Source organism: Artibeus jamaicensis, unplaced genomic scaffold, assembly GCF_021234435.1.
Source record: "Artibeus jamaicensis isolate MK-2021 breed Jamaican fruit bat unplaced genomic scaffold, CSHL_Jam_final contig_2790, whole genome shotgun sequence".
Taxonomy (NCBI): domain Eukaryota; kingdom Metazoa; phylum Chordata; class Mammalia; order Chiroptera; family Phyllostomidae; genus Artibeus; species Artibeus jamaicensis.
Genome location: NW_026521616.1, coordinates 2691010 through 2712786, shown reverse-complemented (window position 1 = coordinate 2712786; position 21777 = coordinate 2691010). Strand labels below are relative to the sequence as shown.

The window sequence follows — 21777 nt, the reverse complement described above, 5'->3', positions numbered from 1 at the left end:
TTCTCCACGGATTGTGTTTTCCTACCTGGCTTTCTTGGGGCCCTCCCCTTCCCATTCCGTCCCCTTCGCCCGGGGCTGGGAAGGAGAGGAGGGCTGTGGCAAGTGTGGGCACTTGGTCTGTCTGTCTGGTCCCGGAGGGAGGGGGAAGCGTCCACGGTGACGGAAGAGAAGCCCCGAGAACCTCGGCCCTTCCCACCATCACTGTCTTGGTCACTGGCGCGCAGCTTGTCCGGGGCACAGCGTCGGCGCACCGGGGCCCCAGTGGGCTGTGTGTGCCGCAGGCCCCCACCCGGGCAGCAGCTACCCCCTGCAGTCCACTTGCAGGCCGGCCTAGGGAACCCGGGGACGCCTCTGGGCCCAGGGGCGGTGGCGGCGAGACCCCGCCCCGGGCCGCCAGCCCGCGCCTATCGCGGCCGCCCTCCTGGTCACGCGGAGTGGCGGTGCGGGATCGCGGCCAGCGCTCCGCGGCTGCCGGAGTCGCGCGGGCCGGGGCGGGGTGGAGGGTGGCGGGTAGAAATAGGGGCGGGCGGGCCGCGGCAGCCTTGGAGCCCAGTGGAGCCGACCCGAGCCACGCCGAGGGCGCCGAAAGAGGCGCTGAGCCCTGAGCACCCATGCTGCATACGTTGGCCTGGAGCTCACTGTTCTTCCTGGGGCTCTTCGCGCTCTGCACCTGGGCACTGCGCCGCGCGCGGCCTGAATGGACTGTGTACGACTGCTTGATGATCAGCACCAGGTACGCGGCGAGGCCGGCGCCGCCCGCCCCACCCGGCGGCGCGGGCTGCCCGGACCCGCCTGCGCCCGGCCCTGTGCCTAGTGAGTGCGAAAGGGGGAGCAACAGGAAGCGAGGGGCCTGCCTCCTAGTTCCTTGCCCCTCTCGGCAGTGCGGGGCGGGCGAGGGCTCTGGGAACACCCTGTGCGTCCGGTCCTGGAGGGAGAGGGGAGAGGGCGGAGGGCTGCCCACTCTGGTCAGGATGGGGAGGAAAGCCCTGTACACAGCTGCCAGCTGCCCTGGGGGTCGAGAACGCGGCGGCCCTACCATTTTCTTCCCGGCTCTGGCAGCCTAGGGGAAGGTCAGGTCTAGGAATTTTGGCTTCATGCTGTCCACGGGACTGGATTGAGCGCGCTCCCCCACCCCTCTTTTTCTCTTTTCTGCCGCACATTAGGCTGGTTTCTTCAGCGCAGGCTGTGTTGGCCACCGGGTCTGGGATCATCATCGTCTACTACTGTAAAGACGTGGTCAACGACAGGTAACATCCAATGCCAGGTGAAAGAAGTACAAATATCAGCACCGAACTTTTTCTAAGTTTGCACGTTTTAGTGGCTCTCAGACACTAGTTCTTTATCAGTACATGCTGTTGGAAAGTTGATTAATGGAAAAACGTGTGCACCATGATTAGTTCCCGCCTCCTCCCCTTACCTCTCTTAGCATGGCCACCTTAGGAGAGAGTAAAGTGAAGAAATGCTGAAAAGTGTCAGTTTAAACCTGATTTAAGGTGGCACGTGAGAGGACAGTGTGGCCCATTAACCCATCTTCTCTATAAAATAGATACGTTCAGAAGCTGATACGTTCAGAGAGTGTGGTTTCTGGTTCTTTTAAATGATGTCTCCGGGGCCCTGCCTGGAACACTCATTGGCTAGAAGTGCAGTGTGTTGGCGGAGCCTTAGGAATGCTGCTCGTCTTACCTGGGATTTGCTAAAGGCGGTAAAGAGCGTTCTGGAGCTTTGAGAAAACTGCCCTGTGTATGTGTTAGAGCTCAGTCCAGAAGCAGGCCAGGAAGTATGCACCTGGTGAAACAAATCATAAAGACAGCAGTGGCCTACTTTGTATAGTTTTTCCATCTGGGCAGTGGTGGTTTGTGTTTGAAGCCATTGTTGTGCCACCTGTCTTTCTGGAACCACTCTCACGTCTGTTATGTTGAAGAGAGAGTGCATACCGGGAAGTCCGATCCTGACCCTTCCCTCCTGTTGACTCTGCAATGGGAGGGGAGCCCCAAGGGGGTACCTGTGTTACTGGCCTGCAAATTTAGTGCCTGGATCTTACTTGGGATTAAGGCTGCCATCGTGGTTGTTTGTTTGTTTGTTTGTTTGTTTCTTTTCTTGGTGATGAATTGTAGATGCTGAGAGAAGCCTGTTGGTTGACTTTGACTGCATGTAACAAAGGCTAACAGCCTTTGCTTGGCCGGATTCAGTTTTTACTTTAATTGAGCATTTGTGACCTTGCGGCAACTCCCTCACTGCCCCCGCCTAGTCTGTCAGATCAAACTTCAAACCAGCCTTTCACAAAGATAAAGACAGATGTGGCCCAGCACTATCTTGAGCTGCAGGAGGGCAGGCGGCAGGCAACCACTACACAGTTCGTAACAAGATGTTAACGCACACGTGACTTTCAGCAGCACCGCTGTTGTTTGCCCCCGAGAAGTAGTGTATTTTAGTGGCTTGAGCATGGCAAAAAGCCTGGGTTTGGTTTTCCTGATCCTCCTTTCGTGTATCTTTATGCCTTAGATTCTCTGCTCATAAAATAGAGACAGACACATTTCTGTGCCCTTTTCCTTCACGTAGATACACAAGGATGCTCTAGCGTTAACTATGTCTTCTTCTTTTTTTTTTTAAAGGCCCTTGGGTGTCATATCCTATACACCCAAGTATTTTTCTATTATATACCTTTTTATTTTCTGCCTTTATGTAAAGTGTCTACAGATTGGGGGTATCTCTATATCCCTCAATTTATATGCAGAATGTGGTATGTGGCCAAGAATTTCATCAGATTCTTAAAGAGATCTAGATCCCTAAAGGGGCTAAGAGTCACAGCTCTAGGCCATTTTCTCAATTTAAGCACTTCTATTTGGATAGTAATTTTCACCTTTACAAGGACTTTCTGTTTTTTAATCTTTACAAAAACTTTGTCAGGGAAGACAAGGATTATCTTCATTTTATAAAGAAAGCTAAGTTTCAGGCTAGGGGTAGTTAAGATTACAATAAATCTCTTGCTGATAATTCTTGGGAGAATTCTACCAAGCAGCCACAGTTTCAGATCTCACTGAATTGGTACTGTGTGCAAAATCTTAAAACCCTAGGCTCCACTCAAGGGAAGAGGCCAGATTTTTTCAGCTTGGCTTTTAATAGCTCTTTATACTTATTAAACTTGGAATTGCTTTAAGAAAGCAATGGAGACCACAGGTGGGCAGTAGAATACTACATCTTTTTGACTAAATGGAATTTGGCTAATTAATCGTGTATTATATTTTCTATCCTTAGTTGTTTGCCTGTGTCATTGTTACTCATTATTGAGTTATGCTGTCATAAGTGTGGAATCACTCAGGAAGGAAACTTGAACAGGCACTATCTGGTGTATTCCCGATGCTGCATTTCGTGAACTGGCTCCTTAGGAAATCACCTGAGACAAAGTTACAGAGACAGATTTGAGGGCTGTATGTATACCATGAAGTCTCTGGGCCCTGGACAGGTTGCTCAGTTGGTTACAGCATCATCTGGATATGCCAAAGCTGTGGGTTCAGTCTCCCATCGGGGCACGTGCAAGAAGCAACCAGTGCATGCATAAATAAGTGGAACAACAAATCAGCCTTCTTTTTTCCCTCCCTCGCTATCCATCCCCCTTACTCTCTCTCTAGAATTTTTTTTTTTTTAAAGTCTGGGGGTTGGAGCCTTAACAAGCAGTGCAGGTGATTTTGATGGTCAGGTAGTTTAAAAACCATAAAACTGATTGTTTCTTCTACCTAACACACAGTGCTCAATAAGAATTTGCTGATTTAGTGAGTCGAATTCTTCCAAGCATAGGACATGATTTCAGTTTAGATTTTTTCCTACATCAGTGTTCTGTAGAATTATGATGTATTATTTGGGAACAAAATTGTACAGATTCTAGACCTCCCTTCTAATCTGCCATAGGACAGTGATAAACTATCATTTTGACTCAGCAGATACTGATTCAACCCCTTCAGTGAAGTAAATGGCAACACTTGTCTTTCGTCCCAGGTTCTGTTTTGGCATCTGACTTCTGTTAGGTAGTCCTTAAACTCCGGGCTCACTTCCAGACATATTTTTCTTAATGAGTGGAATCAGGATTAGCCATAGAATTGTAAAGAAAATGGCCAGGGTTGCTTGCCAGAAACTCCCTACAGTAGGGTTACAAGCAGACACAAGAGGAAACTCCCAACTGTTGAGCAACGAGTGGAGTTAAACTGGAAATATTGGATTGGGATTTGGGACACCTTCCAGACCAGTTTCTTGGTGGGGCTGTTGAGTCATTGGTAGAGATATCAGTATCAACGTCAGCTTACATCACAAAATGCCAGAAAATCCATTACAAATGAGTAGCTAAGTCCGGCAAATAGTGACAGCTAGTCACTTAAACACATGGAGGCTTTCTGCCTTTGACATGGAGTTTCCCTGTGATTTAGAGAAAGTGGTTCACACCATCAGTTTCAGCATCTTCACTGTCAAGTGTCTGGAGTAAAAACATCTGGTTAATACAAAGCTGAAGGAAATATGTCGGAGAAGAGGGTGGCTTTGAGCCTGCCTTCATAATCAGCATCTCTCATTATTTTACGGACCACTCATATGCTTTCTTTCAGGCACTGGCTTGCCCGAGAATATATCTGGTTTTTGAGTCCTTACATGGTGTATGACACCTGCGCCATGTACCTGTGTGAATGGTACCGAACCAGAGAACAGAACCGCAGAGACTACTGCACCATTTTTCGAAGCTACCTAAGTAAAAACCGCCTCATGATCACGCACCATGTGGCCATTCTGTTGGTCCTTGTGCCAATTGCACAGGTATGCCCTCCCCCAACCCGGGATATAGCCACCAGCTGTCTAGGTCACTCATTTCTCCCACTGAAGACCAATACTTAGGAGTCCGGATGAGCACCCTGTTCCTTCATTTTCCAGTCTCACCCACCTGCCATGTCCTCTTCCAACCATGTTGTCTGACAAGGTCCGGGCATGGAGGAGTCGAGTTCAAGGAACTCGTCTCCTCGGAAGAGAATATGGCATCCAAAATGGGTTAACAATCGGCTGTTTTATTTTAATTATTTTACTCTTGCTACTGAGTATGGACATTGTACTGTACTTACTTATTCCTGTGAAAATCACCCAAGAGGAAAGGACAGTTCAGGGGAAAACATTAGTATTCCCCATGGAACTGCCTAAAAGGATGGAAAAATCTCCACAGATTCCTTTCTCCCTTATACAGGGGAGTACGACAGCCAGGGTAATATAATTGTTAACCATAAGGGAAAACATGTCAAGTTGTGTAAATTACCCTGGTTTGAGCAACTTCAAGCGATCAGGACCACCATGGTGTACCAGAAATAAGAAAAACAAGTTAGATCTCTTAAATCAACAGTTAAGGCCAGTTAATAAAGAACCAGGTTATTGTTGCAAACACAGGTTGTGCTGCCAACAGTTGAGGGAATGGAAGAACAGAGCTTCACTGTCCTTTGAGTCATGTTGTCATCTGTTACCCATCGCCAGCTCCTTACCCACCTTTGGGAATCCCTGGACCCTGCTGTGGCTGGTCCACGGCACCCACTCTCATTGCGCCACTTGCTTCTGAAGTTGAATCCCCTGGGCAAATCACATAGAAATGTTCGTGATCGTCCTTGCCAGCAATCCCCCAGCCCTTTGTGATTCCCTAGCCTTTGCCAAAGGTTCTGTCTTTAGTTCATACAATATAAAAACAATATAAAATACAACATAAGAATTTTTTAAATGAGAAGAGCTCATACAACTGATTATTTGCTCTAAGAGTGCCAGAGATTACTGTATGCATTATTTTGATGTTGCAAAAGCAGACTCTCAAAGCCAATAGCCTCAAAATTTCTCCCCAGATCCATTTTTTCCCATAAAAACATCACCCAGGAGAAGAAGATGGGAATGTAGACAAGGAAACTAGTAATTTTTGAGTGCCTACCAGTTGACAGGCACTTTATTTAAAAGCTCATAGCTTTCTGCTAATAATTAGAAATAACATTAGAAACTTTAGCCCTATACCACAGATGAAGAAACTGGGGCTGTAAGAGTTTACATAGCTCAGTCAGTGGCGCCAAATGACAGCTGCTACTCTGCTATGCTATATACTGCTTTTTTGAAAGGATAAAAGGAGAGGGTAAAGCACGTTACATTCTTTAAGTCCCCCTAACATTTAGCACAGGATGTGGCACATATTCTGTTGAACTGACCTGGCGAAGTGCCCTTGGCATGACTAAGTTAGATACCCAAAAGTAGGCTGCGGAGTTCCTTCCAGCTGACATTGAAATGCAGAGAAAGCTTGGTGTGTGATGCAATTGGCCAATCAGAAGTTGCCTCTGGATCCTAGTGATTCAACCATCAAAGTACCATTGCAGTGGCAGAGCACTGAATGGGTTTGCACCTGCCCACTTAGCATTTATTTCCCTTCCCCTGCACGGCCTCTCACGGTCCCCCTTTTCAACAGCCCCAGTTAGAATTTTCCTTACGGTGGTTCCTTAACTTCCATGTCTTATTTCCCTTTTTCCTCTGCAGCTTAGGGGAGACCGGGGGGATTTCTTTGTTGGATGCATCTTCACGGCAGAACTGAGCACTCCGTTTGTGTCGCTGGGCAAAATTCTGATCCAGGCACGTATGAAGGAAATGGCAGAAACAGCGCAGGGGCGCAGACTCTGCTTTTCTGTGGTGATGTGGGGTTTGGAGAAATCTCAGTGCTGGGAACAAAGGGGTGGGAGACCTTTGAACAGACTTAAAGGTCAATTGGTCTTCCAAGCCAGTGGGGACAAAATTGTATGTTTGATTCAAATTTGATACAGTCCTTCATGTTTTTGTTTTGTTTCCTGGCCATAGATTCTCTGTTGCACTGTTCTCGTCAGTTGGGTGGCTTAGGTCAAATTCAGCATCGCTGTTGGAAAACTCACAAAACTATACGTAGATATAAATACAGCAGGGCTCAACCAAATTTTCCAAGTGTCAGAGAGCTAGACGTTTGGCCTTCACTGCTGTAGGACTTGGGCTAGTCATTTCCTGAAGGCCCAGCCTCTTGGTGACTCTGCATTCTCCTGTCTTTTGCAGCTAAAGCAGCAGCACACCCTTCTGTACAAGGTGAACGGGATCCTCACACTGACCACCTTCTTTTGCTGTCGGATCCTGCTTTTCCCCTTCATGTACTGCTCCTATGCCCAACAGATGAAACTAAACCTGCTCCAAGTGCCATTCAGGATCCCTTTCTTATGCAATGTGGCCAATGCCTTCCTCATTGCTCCCCAGATCTACTGGTTTTCTCTGCTGTGCAAGAAGGCAGCCGGACTCTTTGACACTCCCCCAGCCGAAAAGGATGGGTAATGGCTCCCAGGAGTCGGGCAGTGAGGGTGCCTCCTTACACTAGCTGCCTCTTCCACTCAGTATTCCACGGACCAAACTGTGCCCTGGGTGGCCTCAGCCTTTTGGGTGTTGATAAGCAGATGGGTTTGAGTTTTTCTAAGGAACATTCATGTTACCTCCCTCTTCTAACCTGCCCCTTTTGCAGAAGCACTTTTACTAGTAACACCCAGTGGATCCTGTCAGACCTCCACTGGCAGCAAGGATAATGCAAGCCCAAGGATCCTTCCTTGGGTCTTACCTCAAGGGCTCTGGGAGGTAGAAGCATGGGGTGTGGAGACAGATGGACCATGATGACAAGTCGGGCACCCAATGGCCCCAGTATTGGCGGCTACCCACTGCGGCAAACACTCAGGGCAATATCCACACATACTGGGCCAGCACAAGCAAGTGACAACTTGGTTCTTGAAATAATTTCTTGTGATGCTGGCCTGCAGAAATCGTGGGTAGGTAGTTTTTTATTGTTTACTAGAGAACCCATTGGTCTTTTGCCTCATTCTTTCATCCATGTGCCAATATTGAATTCTCATGCCTACTGACTTCCAGCCAGTAGTCTCATTAATAGGGGGAGGGGGCAGGTGGAGACAGAGATGGGAACCTGAAGCACTTGAGTAGGTAGGGACGCTATAGGTCAGCATCTTTGCAGGCTGACTCCGTAAGACCAGTGTCAGACTTGGGGAGTTTGTTGTGAACAGGCACAAATACTATCCCTTTTCAAGCCCAGCTTTCCCAGTGTGCACACACGCAGGGTGCTTGTGGAAAGATGGCTACTGAGCTGCTTACTGGGTAACCCCACTCTTCAAAGCTGTCCTTTTCATGTGAAGTAGAAATGGACTTCAACATTCCAAACCACGAGAAGTCACATCTAGACTGCCTCCCGATAACCCGGAGCTTGGGGTCCAAAGCCTGTTCCTATGTGAGTGTGCCACCGTTCAGCCACAGGAGGCTGGAGAGCAAGACAGCAGGACAGCCCTGGTCAACGTACTCCTGTGGGCGACCCCTTCGCCGCCACCACAAACGGGGGTTCCCTGGTGCCAGTCAGTCGCTCCTTACCAACCCAGGAGGGTTTAGAAACTGCTACCAAATGGTAGTGACAAGCTAAATTTTTAAAAGTGCCTTTTAATTCATTGTTGTCAATAAACTTTTAAAGTAATGAATATATAACAGTGCCTCAAATTTTGAATATTTCTGTCTTTAATAGGTACCATTTAAAAAATGCTAAATACTTTGTTCACTGTCAGAGTGTCTTGTATAAATCACCCCTATGGTGATTAAATTGCACTAATATTTCCCAACTTACTCTTACTTGTGAAACGCAATACATCAATACTTACTTCCTGTAAGACCCCTCCCGTGACCTGACTTGGACTGGTGACTGGGTGGTGTTGCTTCTGGCCTGTGTTCATGCCCATGTAACTGGCCAAGGTGGGGTTTCAGGGGAGGGGGATATTTAATGCTTTCAGCCTCCACGAGGGCTCACCTCATACCTCACTCTAACACCGTTTCTGTGATTCACAATTCCAACACACTGCAGGGTCCTAGAGTTCGATACCAGCGCTCATGTAACTTCAGGCCCTTTTTTCTCTTCGTAGGTGAGTCCCAAGTAGGAACTAGGAGGGCGGAAATCCCACTGTCGGCCCCAGAGCCAGCCCACTGTAAGTGAGGGCGTGGGTATAAAGGAGGTGCTAGAGTACATCCTTTTCCTGACCTTGCCTCCCAAATTAAACGCCTCACCAACCAATGCGCATAGCTCTGACACCTTCAATTTGCATTTTTGTGTGTCTGCAGACACCATCCCCTGCTCCTGCTCCCACTCATTCTTCAGAACCATGACAGCTGCTCTGGGCAGAGGATAATTACACTCACCCTTTGAGCACATCTCTGCTTGCTTCCCAGACCCAGTTTTGGCACAGCTCCTCTGGGTCCCCTGAATGGCTGGAGTTATAGCAGAAGTCCTCAGTTCAGAAGCCACCCATTTTTGAGGTCCTTAACCTACCCCCAACACCAAGTTTTCTTGGTCCCGCCCTCTCCTTTTCCACTCTCACAGTGTGGTACAGGCCTTTCAGGCATACAAATCACATGGCTAACCGGTGGCAGAACAGTTCTTTTCCTAATTGCTGCCCTTTCCAAAAGACCGCAAAATGACTTCTGAAGAGGGTTCCAGTGCAAAAAAACACATACCTTATCATTTTTCCACTTGGGTGGTTTCACCTTTGAACTTAGTAAATTTCAGGGTAGAGAAGCCCAGTTACAAACAGTTCCTCCCGGCTTGATTTGATCTTTAAGACTCTAGCTGAGTCCAATTTCAGTGTATCTCAGCCTAGACTATTGATGACTCAGGAGACAAGACGAAACTCAAAATGAGAATTTTATTATCATTTGTATGTTATAAATACCTAAGAAACAATTTTCTTTACACCATTATTGCCATAAAACGTCTTAGCTTGTGTACAACTTCACATACCTGAAAAGTGTGTTTCTCGGCTCTAGCCGCTATAGACCCCACCCAGTGAAGGCCCAGCTATTCAATGATCTAGGAAGATCAGAAGTTGCTGATCTTCTGCAGCAGGGTTTGGCGCCGCTCCTCGGGGCTAATGTTCTTGGCAATGGACTTCAGGAAGTGCTGCTCATTCACCTTCTGGAGCAAGGCGCTAACAGAAGGGTTGGTCTTGCTCAGGGTTTCGTAGCAGGTGAGGATTTCCAAGGCCAGAACATACAGCGGCTCACACACCTCCTGGCAGAGCATGGCCATGATGTGCAGAGTATGACAAAATACCTGGGTATAAAAAAACAGGACTTCCTGGGTCAGGTCCTGTTCTTGTCCTTGGGCCCACGGGCCAACGGACTGTATCAACCTAACCGAGTCCAGGAGGCTGGTCAGACTGCTGCACAGAAGTCTGACCACGTGGCTCCAACCTTCCATAGGAAGCCAATTCCGACAACTCTGGCTGCAGAGAAACTGGAAAGTTCTCAGGAGGAGTACAGAGAGCTGGAGCTCCTGGGCCAAGGGCTTCAGGTTGAGCAGAGGAACAAACTGGATATATTCCAAGCTGTAGGGGACATGCAGGAGCTGTTTCTCCAGCAGTCTCCTGGTCAGCTGAAAAAGGCACTGCCATTCCTGCGTGCTGCACCAAGGCATGACTTGTACCAGGGCTATCAGAAAGCCCTTGCTGAACAACCTGACCTCCTCGGGGTTGCCCACAGCCACCACCAGGAGGGAGAGCATCTGCTCAGAGACGCTTTTGGAGGTGCAGCAGCACTCCATCCAGGCCAGGAGCCCTGTGCCTGGCCCATACCCAGGGTGGGCCTGGGAGGTCCACTCATCCTCAGAAAGCTTACAGATCTCAAAGAGTGTGGCTGGCACCTCACACTTGAAGTGGCCCTCAAAGAATTTCTTCAGTCTCAGGCCCACGGTCCAGTCTAGCTGCTCCAACTTCCGGTGAAGCCAGGACAGGGATTTGATCCAGGTGTCTGGGGAGAAGGTTTCAGCATTAGCTGATACGATCTCACAGAGGAGCTCCAGGACGTGGATCACCAGATCCTTCCCATCCAGAGAGAGGCGCCGCTTCTCCTTGGGGAGCTGCCAGTACTTGCTGAAGCAGTCCAGGAGCTGGCACAAGCTGAAGATGAGGGGGAACGGAGAGCAGGTCTGGAGCCAGTACTCCTCTAAGCAGGCATTTGCTTCCAGAGTCTGGACGAAGATCTTCAGACTGAGGTCCACCTCTTCCGCATCGGGCATCAAGAAAGGCAGGACGAATTCCCTCAGCACCTCATCTGGCTCAAGAAGAGCAGCGACCGGAATCCCCTGGGGCTTCACGGGCCTCATCAGGCATTGCAGGAGCTCCAAAAACTGCTTTTCTTCCTTGGGTGTAGAGAACTTGGTCCAGACGGTTTCTTTGAGGCATGACACCACGAAAGTGGTGGATGGATCTGGACCCTGCTCTTCTGTGAACCTGAGAGCGGGGAAGGCGGTGAGAATCTGAGCCAGGAATCTGTGGGCGCCGAGATTGACCACGGCCATGCTGCACATTTTCTTCACCGTGGTCTCTGGGTGCAGTAGCACCAGGCGGGCCACAGACCCTACAGCTTTAGCCAAGCCCTGTTCAGAAGTGCTCTGAGTGAGCTGGTTAAAAGTCGTGTTGAGGTCTTCCTGAAATCCTTCCAAGTAAGCCAACAACTTCTCGGAGAGGCCCCTTCGCCCCCAGAAAACCAGGACACCTGAGAGGACTTTATTTTTGTCTGGCAGGGACAGGTCTGCATAACATTCTAGGATCAAGTTGACCACTTGTTTGATCCGAGATTTGGAGATGGCTCTGTCTGTCGTGCTGACTTCTGCCACTGTTTCCAGTAGCTTTAACACCAAATCTGGCTCTCGGAAGAGGGCCTGGTTACCAACCAGGCAGGCCAGCCACTCATCCGAGAAGGCCCACTTCTTCTCGGAAGCAAAAATGTAACACATTTCCATGTGCCGATCCATCTTCTGCTCAATAATGGCCATGGCAATCGAGGCGGTGATGTCCTTCTCCATGCCCTTGTTTAGTACCGTGTTCGTCTTCCTCAGGAAATCCCCAACGCACTCTGCCACTTCAGAGACCACCTGCCTTTCCTCCTTGGCCAAGCTGGCGGTGTCCAGGTAGACCTTCAAGTTCTGGCTGAAGGAAGTCAGACTGTCACACAGCCGGTAGCTGTCATAATTTGTCCCCTGGGAACTGCTAAGCATGGCCTGCAGCTCCTCCCCCCACTCTCGTAGCAGGCTGCGCATGAACTCGAACCCGACGAAAACAGTTTCATTCGGGAGCCTGGCCAGAGAGCTCAGGTTGATGTCCCGTTCTGCCTCCTTTACCTTCTCTGCCAGTGCCTGTTGGTGATACGGGTTCTGGGTGTCCGAATTCCACACGGAGATCACCGTGGCCAGTTTGTCTAGGTACACAGTCGCAGACACTTCCTGAGGGTCATCCTCCATGAGTGCAAACACAGTCAGCATGTCAGCCAAGTTGGCTAACGTGCAGCACTTCATCCCAGGGCACAGGATTCTGTTTTGAATTTGCTTCAGCCCACCGAGCAGCATGGCCAACAGGGGCATGGTGGGACACACATCTGGGTCTGACTTAAACCTCTTTGGAGGGTGGGAGAACTCATCTGAGGAGGACAAGTACTTATGGGCCATTGCCCTAAACTGGGAGAGCAGGGGGTCCTGCTGATTGCCCTTGTGCTTCATCATTTCCCACCAGACATCAAGGAAGAAGGCCACATCCTTTGAAGAAGTGTCAACAGCCATGTGCTCCAAAAAGTGCTCCAGTTCTGCACGGCAGATGGTGGTGGGGAGGGCCATCAGGAGCTGGATAAAGAGTCCAGAAGCTTCCAGGGACTTGAGCAACTCAAAAAGGACTGTGTGATTAATGGTAGGGATCATGTTGCCTACTGAGAAGAACACATCTTCCTGCCACCGAGTTTCAGTGTCAGAAGGGGAGACGGGGAAGGGCTGAAGAACCTTGGCCCAGATGATAACCAGAGCTTTCCTCCTCCAGGCCAGGGGCTGGGAGCACGCCGTGGCAGAGGAGATCTCCCGCAAGGCCTCCACGATGGGCCGCCCAACACGCTCCCAGTCAGACTTTGTCAATTCTGCCAGCGCTTTGGGACGGAACAGCTGCTCGGCCAGCAAAAAGCCCCCATGCAAAATAGCCATTTCTTCACAGATATTCAAGGGTCCTGCACAGAGAGAAGCTCAGTGAGACAGAGTGTGGGGAAATTTTTCCAAACAGTAAGCAGAGGTTAGAAGAAGAGACAGCAGTTAGTAAGCTGGCTGTCACGATCGAGGTTAGAGATGAGTTCTAAGCAGGCTCAGTGGGAGAGGGGGAAGAAAGTGGTGGCTCCAGGAGTCCCTGCAGAGCCGGAGTCAAAAGGAATTACCTGAGGAATAAAAAAGGACCCCCAGACTTTCTAGGTGGAAACTGGAAAGACAACAGACGCCACTGGGAACAGGGAACACAGGAAACTCAGATTCGGAGGGAACACTGTTAAGTTTTGGTTATTTGGAGTTGGAGGTATAACAGTAAGGGAGAGATGCCCTCCACCAATGGAAATGCATGTTGAAGCTCAGGAGGAAAGCCAGAGGGGATCAATGGAACCAATGGAGAGAATGAGATCCCTACAGGAAAAGCTGGACTACAGATGCTAGGATCCCCCCCTCCCCGCCCCCGCCAAGCAAAAGACAGCCAGGCCAGCAGAGGGTGTGGGGAAGAAGGGTTTAGAGAGCACAAGGGCAGTAGTATCAAACTACAGGGGCCACCAGATACATGTTGCAGGACATGAAACTGAGCTGTGCCCACAGAAGCAATCAGACAAACCCTAGTCCCCCACCTTGTCTCTTACAGCCTTGTCCTGCAAACAGCTTTCAACTGTCCTGCCTTCCAGGGAAACAATTCACCCCATGGCTTCTTCTATCGAAAAGAGTTAACTCATGTCCCTGGTTCTCTGATAGAAGCCAAGTGATATACTGAAAAAAGAATGCACTACATTAAGAAAGAAAAGTCCTTCCTTCAGTGAGCCATGAACTCAGAGACTTACCAAGGAAGGTCTTGGGATTTTTAATGGGACATGAGTTTACTCAGCCTTTAAAAGCAGTGTGATCGTGGGCAGATGACATCTCTGAGCCTCCCTTCCGCATGTGTGGGGATAACACAAACTTCATATAATGACTACGAGGATCAAATGATACACCCTAGTCAAGCCCTTGGCACTGGGTTGGTGCTGCTAGCTCCTGACTCCACCTTCCAGGGATGGTGAGTGTTAAATAAGACACAGCTACACTAAGAATCAGGATACAAAGAACCTGATGAAGTGCTCAATAAATGGTGAGCACTAAGATGTTTCCTAAATCTTTCGATTGCTGACAGGATCAGAATCTTGCCATCCTTCTTGTCCTTCCTGAACTCAGAAACATGAACAGATGGACATCTTCCTCACAGGTGTTTCCACCGGCCCCAAGACTACACCAGAGCACAGACACTGCGCACCATTCCGTACTCCTGACTCCTCTCAGTCCATCGTATCCCCAAGAACCCATCGTCCCAGGCCAAGACTCAACCCAGAGATCTCTGATTCTAGCAGATTAAAGACTATCCTGCTCCCCCCACCATTTATGGGAGCAGCAAAAGGCCAAGGATCAGCGCTTCTGTGCAGCCCACTGGTGAAGGCCACCTTGGCTCCCAGTGGCCAAGGCTGCCTCCCAAGGAGGGTTGGGGTTGCTGAAGCCGTCTGCGGCTTCTGGACCTCCTTTCTGGCTCGGGCTACTCTCCGGGGCACCAAAATAGGTTCCCCATGACTGTGAATTTAATTTTATTGTGCTGTCAGCTCAGCTGAGGTGTCTGGCCCCCAACAACTACTTTCCAGAAACACTAAGTAAATATATGTGCCACTTACAGGAAAAAGCCCCAGGAGCATTTATTAATAGCCGGAAAACTACCCAAGTGTTTTATCACTACTGGTTAACCAGTGCTTGTGAGTGCCCACTCCTTCGTACTGACTGTTGCTCTGGGCCAGGCACTCTGTACATGGTGGTACGGATGTAAGATCTCTCTAAATCTTCAAACCGACCTTTTGAGGACTCTATTTTTCCTGTTTTTATAGAAGAGAACACTGAGACTCAGAAACAAGTTGCTCAGGATGTTGCAGCTACAAAGGTGTTGGGCAGAAATCACCCCACAGGTGTAGTAGGGCTCCAAACTCTTCTTTGCAGTCCACTGCTGAAGAGCTGGCTGGGGCCAGGGACCAGGACTTTTCTCCACAGCCTAGTATTACTGGCACACCTTGGGATGCCTGACTCCAGCTCTCCCAGAGCAGGCTCCTGGTCTTATCCTCTCAGGAGCCTGTCTAGAAGAGTAAAGCGGCTGGGCAAGAAGCCACCGATTTATACCAGTTCCTCCCTCCCTTCTTCCAAACTTTGCCTCTGAGGACTCTGAAGAAGGTGCACGTGCCATCTTAGCTGCCACAACAGCTCCCCACAACCGCTAGTCTGATGAACGTTGGCTGCGTGCAAGGCACTGAACAGGGCACTGTATACACGTGATCTCAATGAAAACTCGCCAAACTCTGAAGTGGATACATTATCACATCCGTTTTATCAATGAACCTAAGTCATTTGCTCAAGAACTTATCAGACATTCAACAAATGAGACTGTCAGGCATCCGGGATTCCTCCGGGCATCCTCTAAGCCCGGCATTTTCTAAAGCACGTGCACGAACCCTGTGCACTGTCAGGAAATCTAACTTCTCACCCGTCTGGCCCTTCACGTGGAAAGGGCCCGAGGGGGAAGAGACAAGCCAAGGAGCTAGACCCGGGTCTCACAACCCCTGGTCTCCAAAGATACCCCAACTCTCCAAAATGCCTCCCCCCACCCAAAGATTTCCCTTAGCCCAGGCCCACTCCGCAACGCCCTGGTCTCCCGTTGCGGGACCCAGCTCAGGTGGGCTCAGGGGAGGGGGTCCCGGACACCCACCTAGGTCCATGGCGGCGTCGCGGGCAGCAGCGCGGACCGCCCCTCCCCCGCACGGCGGCGAGTACTGCGCAAGTACGACGGCACAATGGGCGGTCCCAGGCGGGCGGGACAATAGGCCGCGCCTCAGTCCCCGGCCCCAGTCTCAGCTCGGCTCTGCGCGGTTCAGCGGCCGGCGGCCTCGGCTCCGCGCGCACGCGCGGTCCTCACCTACGAACTCGCCGCGTCGAGGCCGCCAAACCCACAGCGCCTCCTATCGGCCCTAGGTCTGCAATCCGCCAACAGGCCAGTACCCACTTTGCCCTCTGGCCGCTGAGGGCTCCTCCCCTCCCCCTCCACGGATCTGGCCCCTGGCCCCTCCGCCTCTCCATTTCCGCTCAGCCACCCTTCTTTAGTTTCCTCTCCAGCCTTGCTTCTGGACCCCAGTGGGTCCCTGACCCCCCATTCTGCGCCACCCAGTAACCCCACACTGAACGTCCATCGCTAGGGTGCCAACTAACCAGCTCAGCTGTGCGCCTCTGTAATGACAGGCTTCCTCCCCGCAGCGGGCTTCCCAATCTCACCCAGACCACCGGGCACCACAGCCCCTTAATCTAATCGCCCCCAGGGCTCCGCCTTCAGACCACAGCTGTAGCAGCTCCTTAATCTTCTGTTATCACAGACTCCTTTGAAATGTGTCTCTCCAGAAATGGGTTGTCCTCTCCAGAAAATGCGCTGTGCGAGCCAGAGCCGACCACTGTTGGGGGAGATCCGCTCCAGTGGGCCCCAGTTTGCAATGTGTACTTTATAAAAACATTTTATTTCTCACTGAGAACACACAAATATTCCGTGTTCTTCCCACATATTACCCTGTCTCCTTTTCTCCCTTTCCCTTCTACCCAGACTTAATCACCAGTCTCGAGAGTTTTCTAACTTGCCACCCTCCAGTTTCTAGCGCCAGGTACCACCAGAAGAGACAGAAGGGCCCAGCCTCAGTTCCCGCAATGGGCCAAGTGGAGTTCGAGCTGGCTTGCGCTGCTATAAAGCAGTTGAAGGGACCTGTGAGTGATCAGGAGAAGCTGTTGGTGTATAGCTTCTACAAACAAGCCACCAAGGGCGACTGCAACATCCCTGCCCCGCCTGCCACAGATGTGAAAGCCAAGGCCAAGTGGGAGGCGTGGAACAAGAAAAAAGGGATGTCCAAGATGGACGCCATGAGGGTCTACATTGCTAAAGTGGAAGAACTGAGGAAAAAGGAGACTTGTTAAGGGGGACAAAATGTCAAACAGGATGAAATACAATAGCACAGCTCCTCTGGTAGGGAAGTGAAATGGGCTTCATAAAAGATCTTGCTGGCTGAAATGTCTGGAAACCGTAGCGACCATGGCTGAGACATCAATAAATTACTTTAACTGCATGAAAGTGTGTGTCTGCTGTTGGAAAAGCAAACTCAAAGTGACCATGAGAATCCTGGGGAGCTGTATTTTTATACACTTGATAAATGTGTAAAAAGCATCTCTCCTCTAGGGAAAGTTCCATCAAAACTGGCTTTCAGTTTGATTCTGTGTTCCCAGCCTTCCTGTTCTCAGGTCATATGCAGATATTTGGCTGGAGTAGAGGAGAGGGGAGAGAACCATGCTCGGAAAATGCCCAACTTTTGAGGTCACTGAAGAGGCTGCGCTTCCCGGGGAGGGGGGGAGAGCAGGCTGAGGACCCTCATCTCCTCAGGGGCTTCCATTCACCACTAACCCAACATTAGGGAGGGGAAAAGGACTCTGTCTTCCAGAAAGATCAAGTCAAGCATGACTACCAAAATCCCCTACTGGAACACGGGCCTGATGAAGTTAATGTTTTGAGTGATAAAGTTACTTTTAGTGAGGTAATTGATGCATCACAATGTTAGGGAAACCCCTCCCTCCGCCCCTGCCCCTGGAGGTCTTGTTACTTTATGGTTCTTTTTGCCCACCGCTGTGTTAAGAACTCTGGCTCTCAATGCCAGAGTTTGGTTTAAAAAAGAAAGGAAAGGAACTATTTATTCAAAAGTTATACAGGTTCAGAGTAATGGCAGATTGTCGAAGTTAAATCCTAAAGTGCCTTTAACCGCACCCCCCCCCCCCCCCCCCCCCCGCTCCCGCACACACAGTCTTGAATCCCTTTCCAAACCAGGCCAGTCAAGGGTACCATAGCTCAGGAAAAGAAACAGAAGTCCGCAGTTTGGCTAGGCTCCTGTTCTTAATCCAAAGCCGCGTCCTCAAGGTGGTCAAGAGAGCTGCCTCCCTCCTGCTCCCAACAGCGTAGTAAAAGCCCCAGAACGGCTGCTGCCCCTGGATTTAAATCCCTGTGCACATCTTCCTCCATAACCCCATTTCCAACTCCTCCGACACTGGTTTACACCAGCCAGCAGTCTGGCTTCTTCTGCCTTTCTCTGCTGCTGGTTATTCCTGGCAAGCCTGGCCCGGAGACCTAGCAGCCGCCTCCAAGCCGCTTTGGCTGGTGCGGGAAGCCCCTCAGGCTACATCGCATCACGCAGGTTAGAGTCCTCTCTCTCTCTCTCTCTCCTCCAAGGGCAGGCACGGCTTTTTAATGTCACAAACATTGGCCAAGTCCTTCAGATATGCAAAGTAGCTGGCCTTCCTTTCCTTGTCTTATCCCCCAAATGATAGCAATGGGGAGGTTTGGGGATTTGGGGGACCTGCAGCTCAGCACCCCGTTACAACACAGCAGCGGAGAAACACTGGAGCAGATGGTTTCAAAATCCCATCTCTGAAACTCTCATCTAAGGCCCAGCAACCCAAATTTTCTTGGGACTACTGCATAGCTAACCCTGGTTTCTACCTGGGGGTGTTTGTGGGACAGTAGGTACATGCATGTATATGGGGTTCGGTTTAGGACCCAGCAAACCCTGACCCATGCGAGGCCAAGTGTCTGAGCTTGGCTTCTACCCCTTAGTACTGACTGTCATGCGGGTAGCAACTCAGTACTGATTGTCACGCAGGTAGCAATATGCAGTGCTCAGTGACATCAGGAGAGACATTTCAGAGCAACAGGTCTGCGGTGGCACGGAACCTCCCCATACTTTCCCTCAACTAAAAACTGTTTTGCCCCGGGGGGTGTGGGGGGGGGGGCGAAACTGTGGTTGGGGGGGGGGGGGGGGTTTTTTTCGGTCGTTTTTTCTCTTAAAAAACAAAAAAACTTTGCGTAAATCATGACATCAGGTTAGCTCCAGCTCACGAAGGACCATTAAACAACAAAAGCAATAACCATAAATACTTCAGAGGAAAGTCAAAGGAAATCAGACCTCACTGGGTATCTTTGAGATCTTCTGTTAATATATTTGTAGGAAGTTACTGTAGACTAAGCACATTACTTAGAATGAAGTATACCCAGGACACTCAGTGACTGAAGAACTATTCCGTGGAACAATAAACTGGGCAAGGGCCACACAGTACAAAAGTTGTATTGTTCTCTTCTTTCAAGGGTACACATTTTGATGCTTTTAAAACCACGACTTGCATTAAATGTCTGGCTGATGTGGCTCAGTGGATTGAGTGCCAGCCTGCGAATCAAAGGGTTGCGGGGTTGATTACCAGTCAGGGCACAGCTGCAGGCAGGGTCCCCAGTAGGGGGCGCATAGAGGCAACCACACCATTGATGTTTCTCTCCCCCTCTTCCTCCCTTCCCTTCTCTTTAAAATAAATAAAATCTTTAAGAAAATTAAAAATAGTAATAATAATGGAACATTCTTTAAATCACTGTAAAATCTGATAGAGTAAAAATGTACCATAATTAGGACTGCAGAAGCAACTGTAAGCAATTATTTTTTCTAATTTTAATTGTTGTTCAAGTAGTCTTTTACTACCATCCCAGCCCACTGCCCCAGCCCTCCCCACCTCCCTATTTCCGTGCCCTCCCTAGTTTTTGTTCATGTGTCCTTCATACTTGTTCCTGATACAGTATTTTTAAAAAATATATTTTATTGATTATGCCATTATAGTTGTCCCATTTCCCCCCCCTTTATTCCCCTCCACTCTGCACACCCCCTCCCCCCTATATTCCTCTCCTTTAGTTCAGGTCCATGAGTCTTAAAGTTCTTTAGCTTCTACATTTCCCATACTACTCTTGCCCTCCCTGTCTATTTTCTCCCCACTGTCTATGCTATTTATTCTCTGTACCTTCTCCCCCCTTCTCCTCCTCCTACTCCCCTGTTGCTAACCCTCCATGTGATCTTCATTTCTATGGTTCCACTCCTGATCTAGCTGTCCTCTTAATTTGCTTTTGTTTTAGGTGTGGTTGTTAATAACTGTGAGTTATTAATAACTGTTTGCTGTCCTTTCACTGTTCATATTTTTTATCTTCTTTTTCTTAGATAAGTCCCTTTAACATTTCATATAAGGGCTTGGTGATGATGAACCTTGAACTTGACCTTATCTGAGAAGCACTTTATCTGCTCTCCCATTCTAAAAGAAAGCTTTGCTAGATAGAGCAATCTTAGATGTGGGTTCTTGCCTTTCATGACTTGGAATACATCTTTCCAGCCCCTTCTTGCCTGTAAGGTCTCTTTTGAGAAATCTGCTGACAGTCTGATGGGTACTCCTTTGTAGGTGACTGTCTCCTTGTCTCTTGCTGCTTCTAGGATTCTCTCCTTCATTTTAATCTTGGCTAATGTAATGATCATGTGCCTTGGTGTGTTCCTTCTTGGGTCCAACTTCTTTGGGACTCTCTGAGCTTCCTGGATTTCCTGGAGGTCTATTTCCTTTGCCAGTTTGGGAAATTCTCCTTTATTATTTGTTCAAATAAGTTTTCCTCTTGTTGCTCTTCCTCTTCCCCTTCTGGAACCCCTATAATTCGGATGTTGGAACGTTTTAAAGATGGAGGTTCCTAAGCCTCTCCTCATTTTTCTAAATTCTTGTTTCTTCATCCTTTTCTGTTTGGTCATTTCTTTCTTCCTTCTGGTCCACTCCATTGATTTGAGTCCCAGTTTCCTTCCCATCACTATTGGTTCCCTGTGTATTTTGCTTCATTGCACTTAGTTTAACCTTCATATGTTCCTCTAATTTGTGACTAAAATCAACCAGTTCTGTGAGCATCCTGATCACCAGTGTTTTGAACTATGCATCTGATAGGTTGGCTATCTCTTGGTCGCTTAGAAGTATTGGCTCTGGGGCTTTGAGCTGTTCTTTTGCTTGAGCCATAATGTTTTGGTCTGTTCACCCCTGTTATGTAGGAGGGGTGGAGGCTTATGTGTTCATCAGGGTGGGGCAACCCAATCACTGGGTTGTGACTGGGAGCCGGGTCAGAGAGGGAATAATGGCATTTTCTCCACTCTCTCGGATTTCAGTCCTGCCACTTCCCACAAGCAGATTGGGCCCTTCTGGTGCTGGTTCCTGGGTGGGTGGGCTTGTGTTCGCTCTAGGACCCTGTGGGTGTCTCCAACAAACTCTCCTGTGAGGTTGGGAGCCTCTCCCGGCACCTCAACTCCCAAACGTTTTTTCAGTCGGTGTTTTTAGGCGTTATTTCCCGGTGCTGGGGCCCTGGGTTGCTCGGTCTGTCTCATTGCTCACTCCTTTGCCTGGTTTACCTGCACTTGAATGTGTGTCCGCAGTCAGCCAGCCGCCTTGCGAGCCTTACTAGGTTTTCATCCCACACTTGTCCGCTAACCACCGCCTCCTCCTGCTGGGACCCCACTCTGCCTGCCACCAACTCCGCCCCTCTTATTGGTCTGGATGAATGGTTTGTTGCTGTCAGACTTCAGTACAGTTCACTTTTCTGTCTGTCTTGGTTGTGTTTTTGTTTTTAAATCTTTGTTGTCCTTAAATTTGGTTGTGTGAGGAGGTACAGTGTTTCCACCTATGCCTCCATCTTGGCCGGAAGTCCCTTATACATTATTTTTTAAAACAAGGTATAGTCTACATAATGTGCTAAACTTAGTGCA

General features: G+C 49.4%; 3 protein-coding genes across 5 annotated transcripts; 2 read left to right on the top strand and 1 right to left on the bottom strand.

The window, feature by feature from the left end:
- Positions 1 to 511: 511 nt before the first annotated feature.
- TLCD3A (TLC domain containing 3A) lies at positions 512 to 8530 on the top strand. Of its 2 annotated transcripts, XM_037162785.2 has the most exons (5): positions 512 to 733; positions 1164 to 1247; positions 4593 to 4797; positions 6526 to 6618; positions 7066 to 8530. In XM_037162785.2, exons 1-5 carry the CDS (start codon positions 612 to 614, stop codon positions 7333 to 7335), a joined length of 774 nt encoding a protein of 257 aa, XP_037018680.1. In that variant the 5' UTR covers positions 512 to 611; the 3' UTR covers positions 7336 to 8530. The 2 variants fall into 2 exon arrangements, with proteins under 2 accessions (XP_037018680.1, XP_037018681.1); XM_037162786.2 differs by lacking the exons at positions 6526 to 6618; positions 7066 to 8530 and having other exon boundaries at positions 1164 to 1264; positions 4593 to 4681.
- A 1192-nt stretch (positions 8531 to 9722) lies between these two features.
- On the bottom strand, positions 9723 to 16005 carry GEMIN4 (gem nuclear organelle associated protein 4). The gene is made up of 2 exons (XM_037162870.2): positions 15870 to 16005; positions 9723 to 13080 (listed from the first exon to the last, which is right to left on the bottom strand). Exons 1-2 carry the CDS (start codon positions 15877 to 15879, stop codon positions 9914 to 9916), a joined length of 3177 nt encoding a protein of 1058 aa, XP_037018765.2. The 5' UTR covers positions 15880 to 16005; the 3' UTR covers positions 9723 to 9913.
- An 18-nt stretch (positions 16006 to 16023) lies between these two features.
- Positions 16024 to 17247, top strand: LOC119062046 (diazepam-binding inhibitor-like 5). 2 transcript variants are annotated; one of them, XM_053662725.1, is made up of 2 exons: positions 16024 to 16132; positions 16794 to 17247. In XM_053662725.1, exon 2 carries the CDS (start codon positions 16850 to 16852, stop codon positions 17111 to 17113), a length of 264 nt encoding a protein of 87 aa, XP_053518700.1. In that variant the 5' UTR covers positions 16024 to 16132; positions 16794 to 16849; the 3' UTR covers positions 17114 to 17247. The 2 variants fall into 2 exon arrangements, with proteins under 2 accessions (XP_053518700.1, XP_053518699.1); XM_053662724.1 differs by having other exon boundaries at positions 16749 to 17247.
- The last annotated feature ends 4530 nt before the right edge of the window (positions 17248 to 21777 follow it).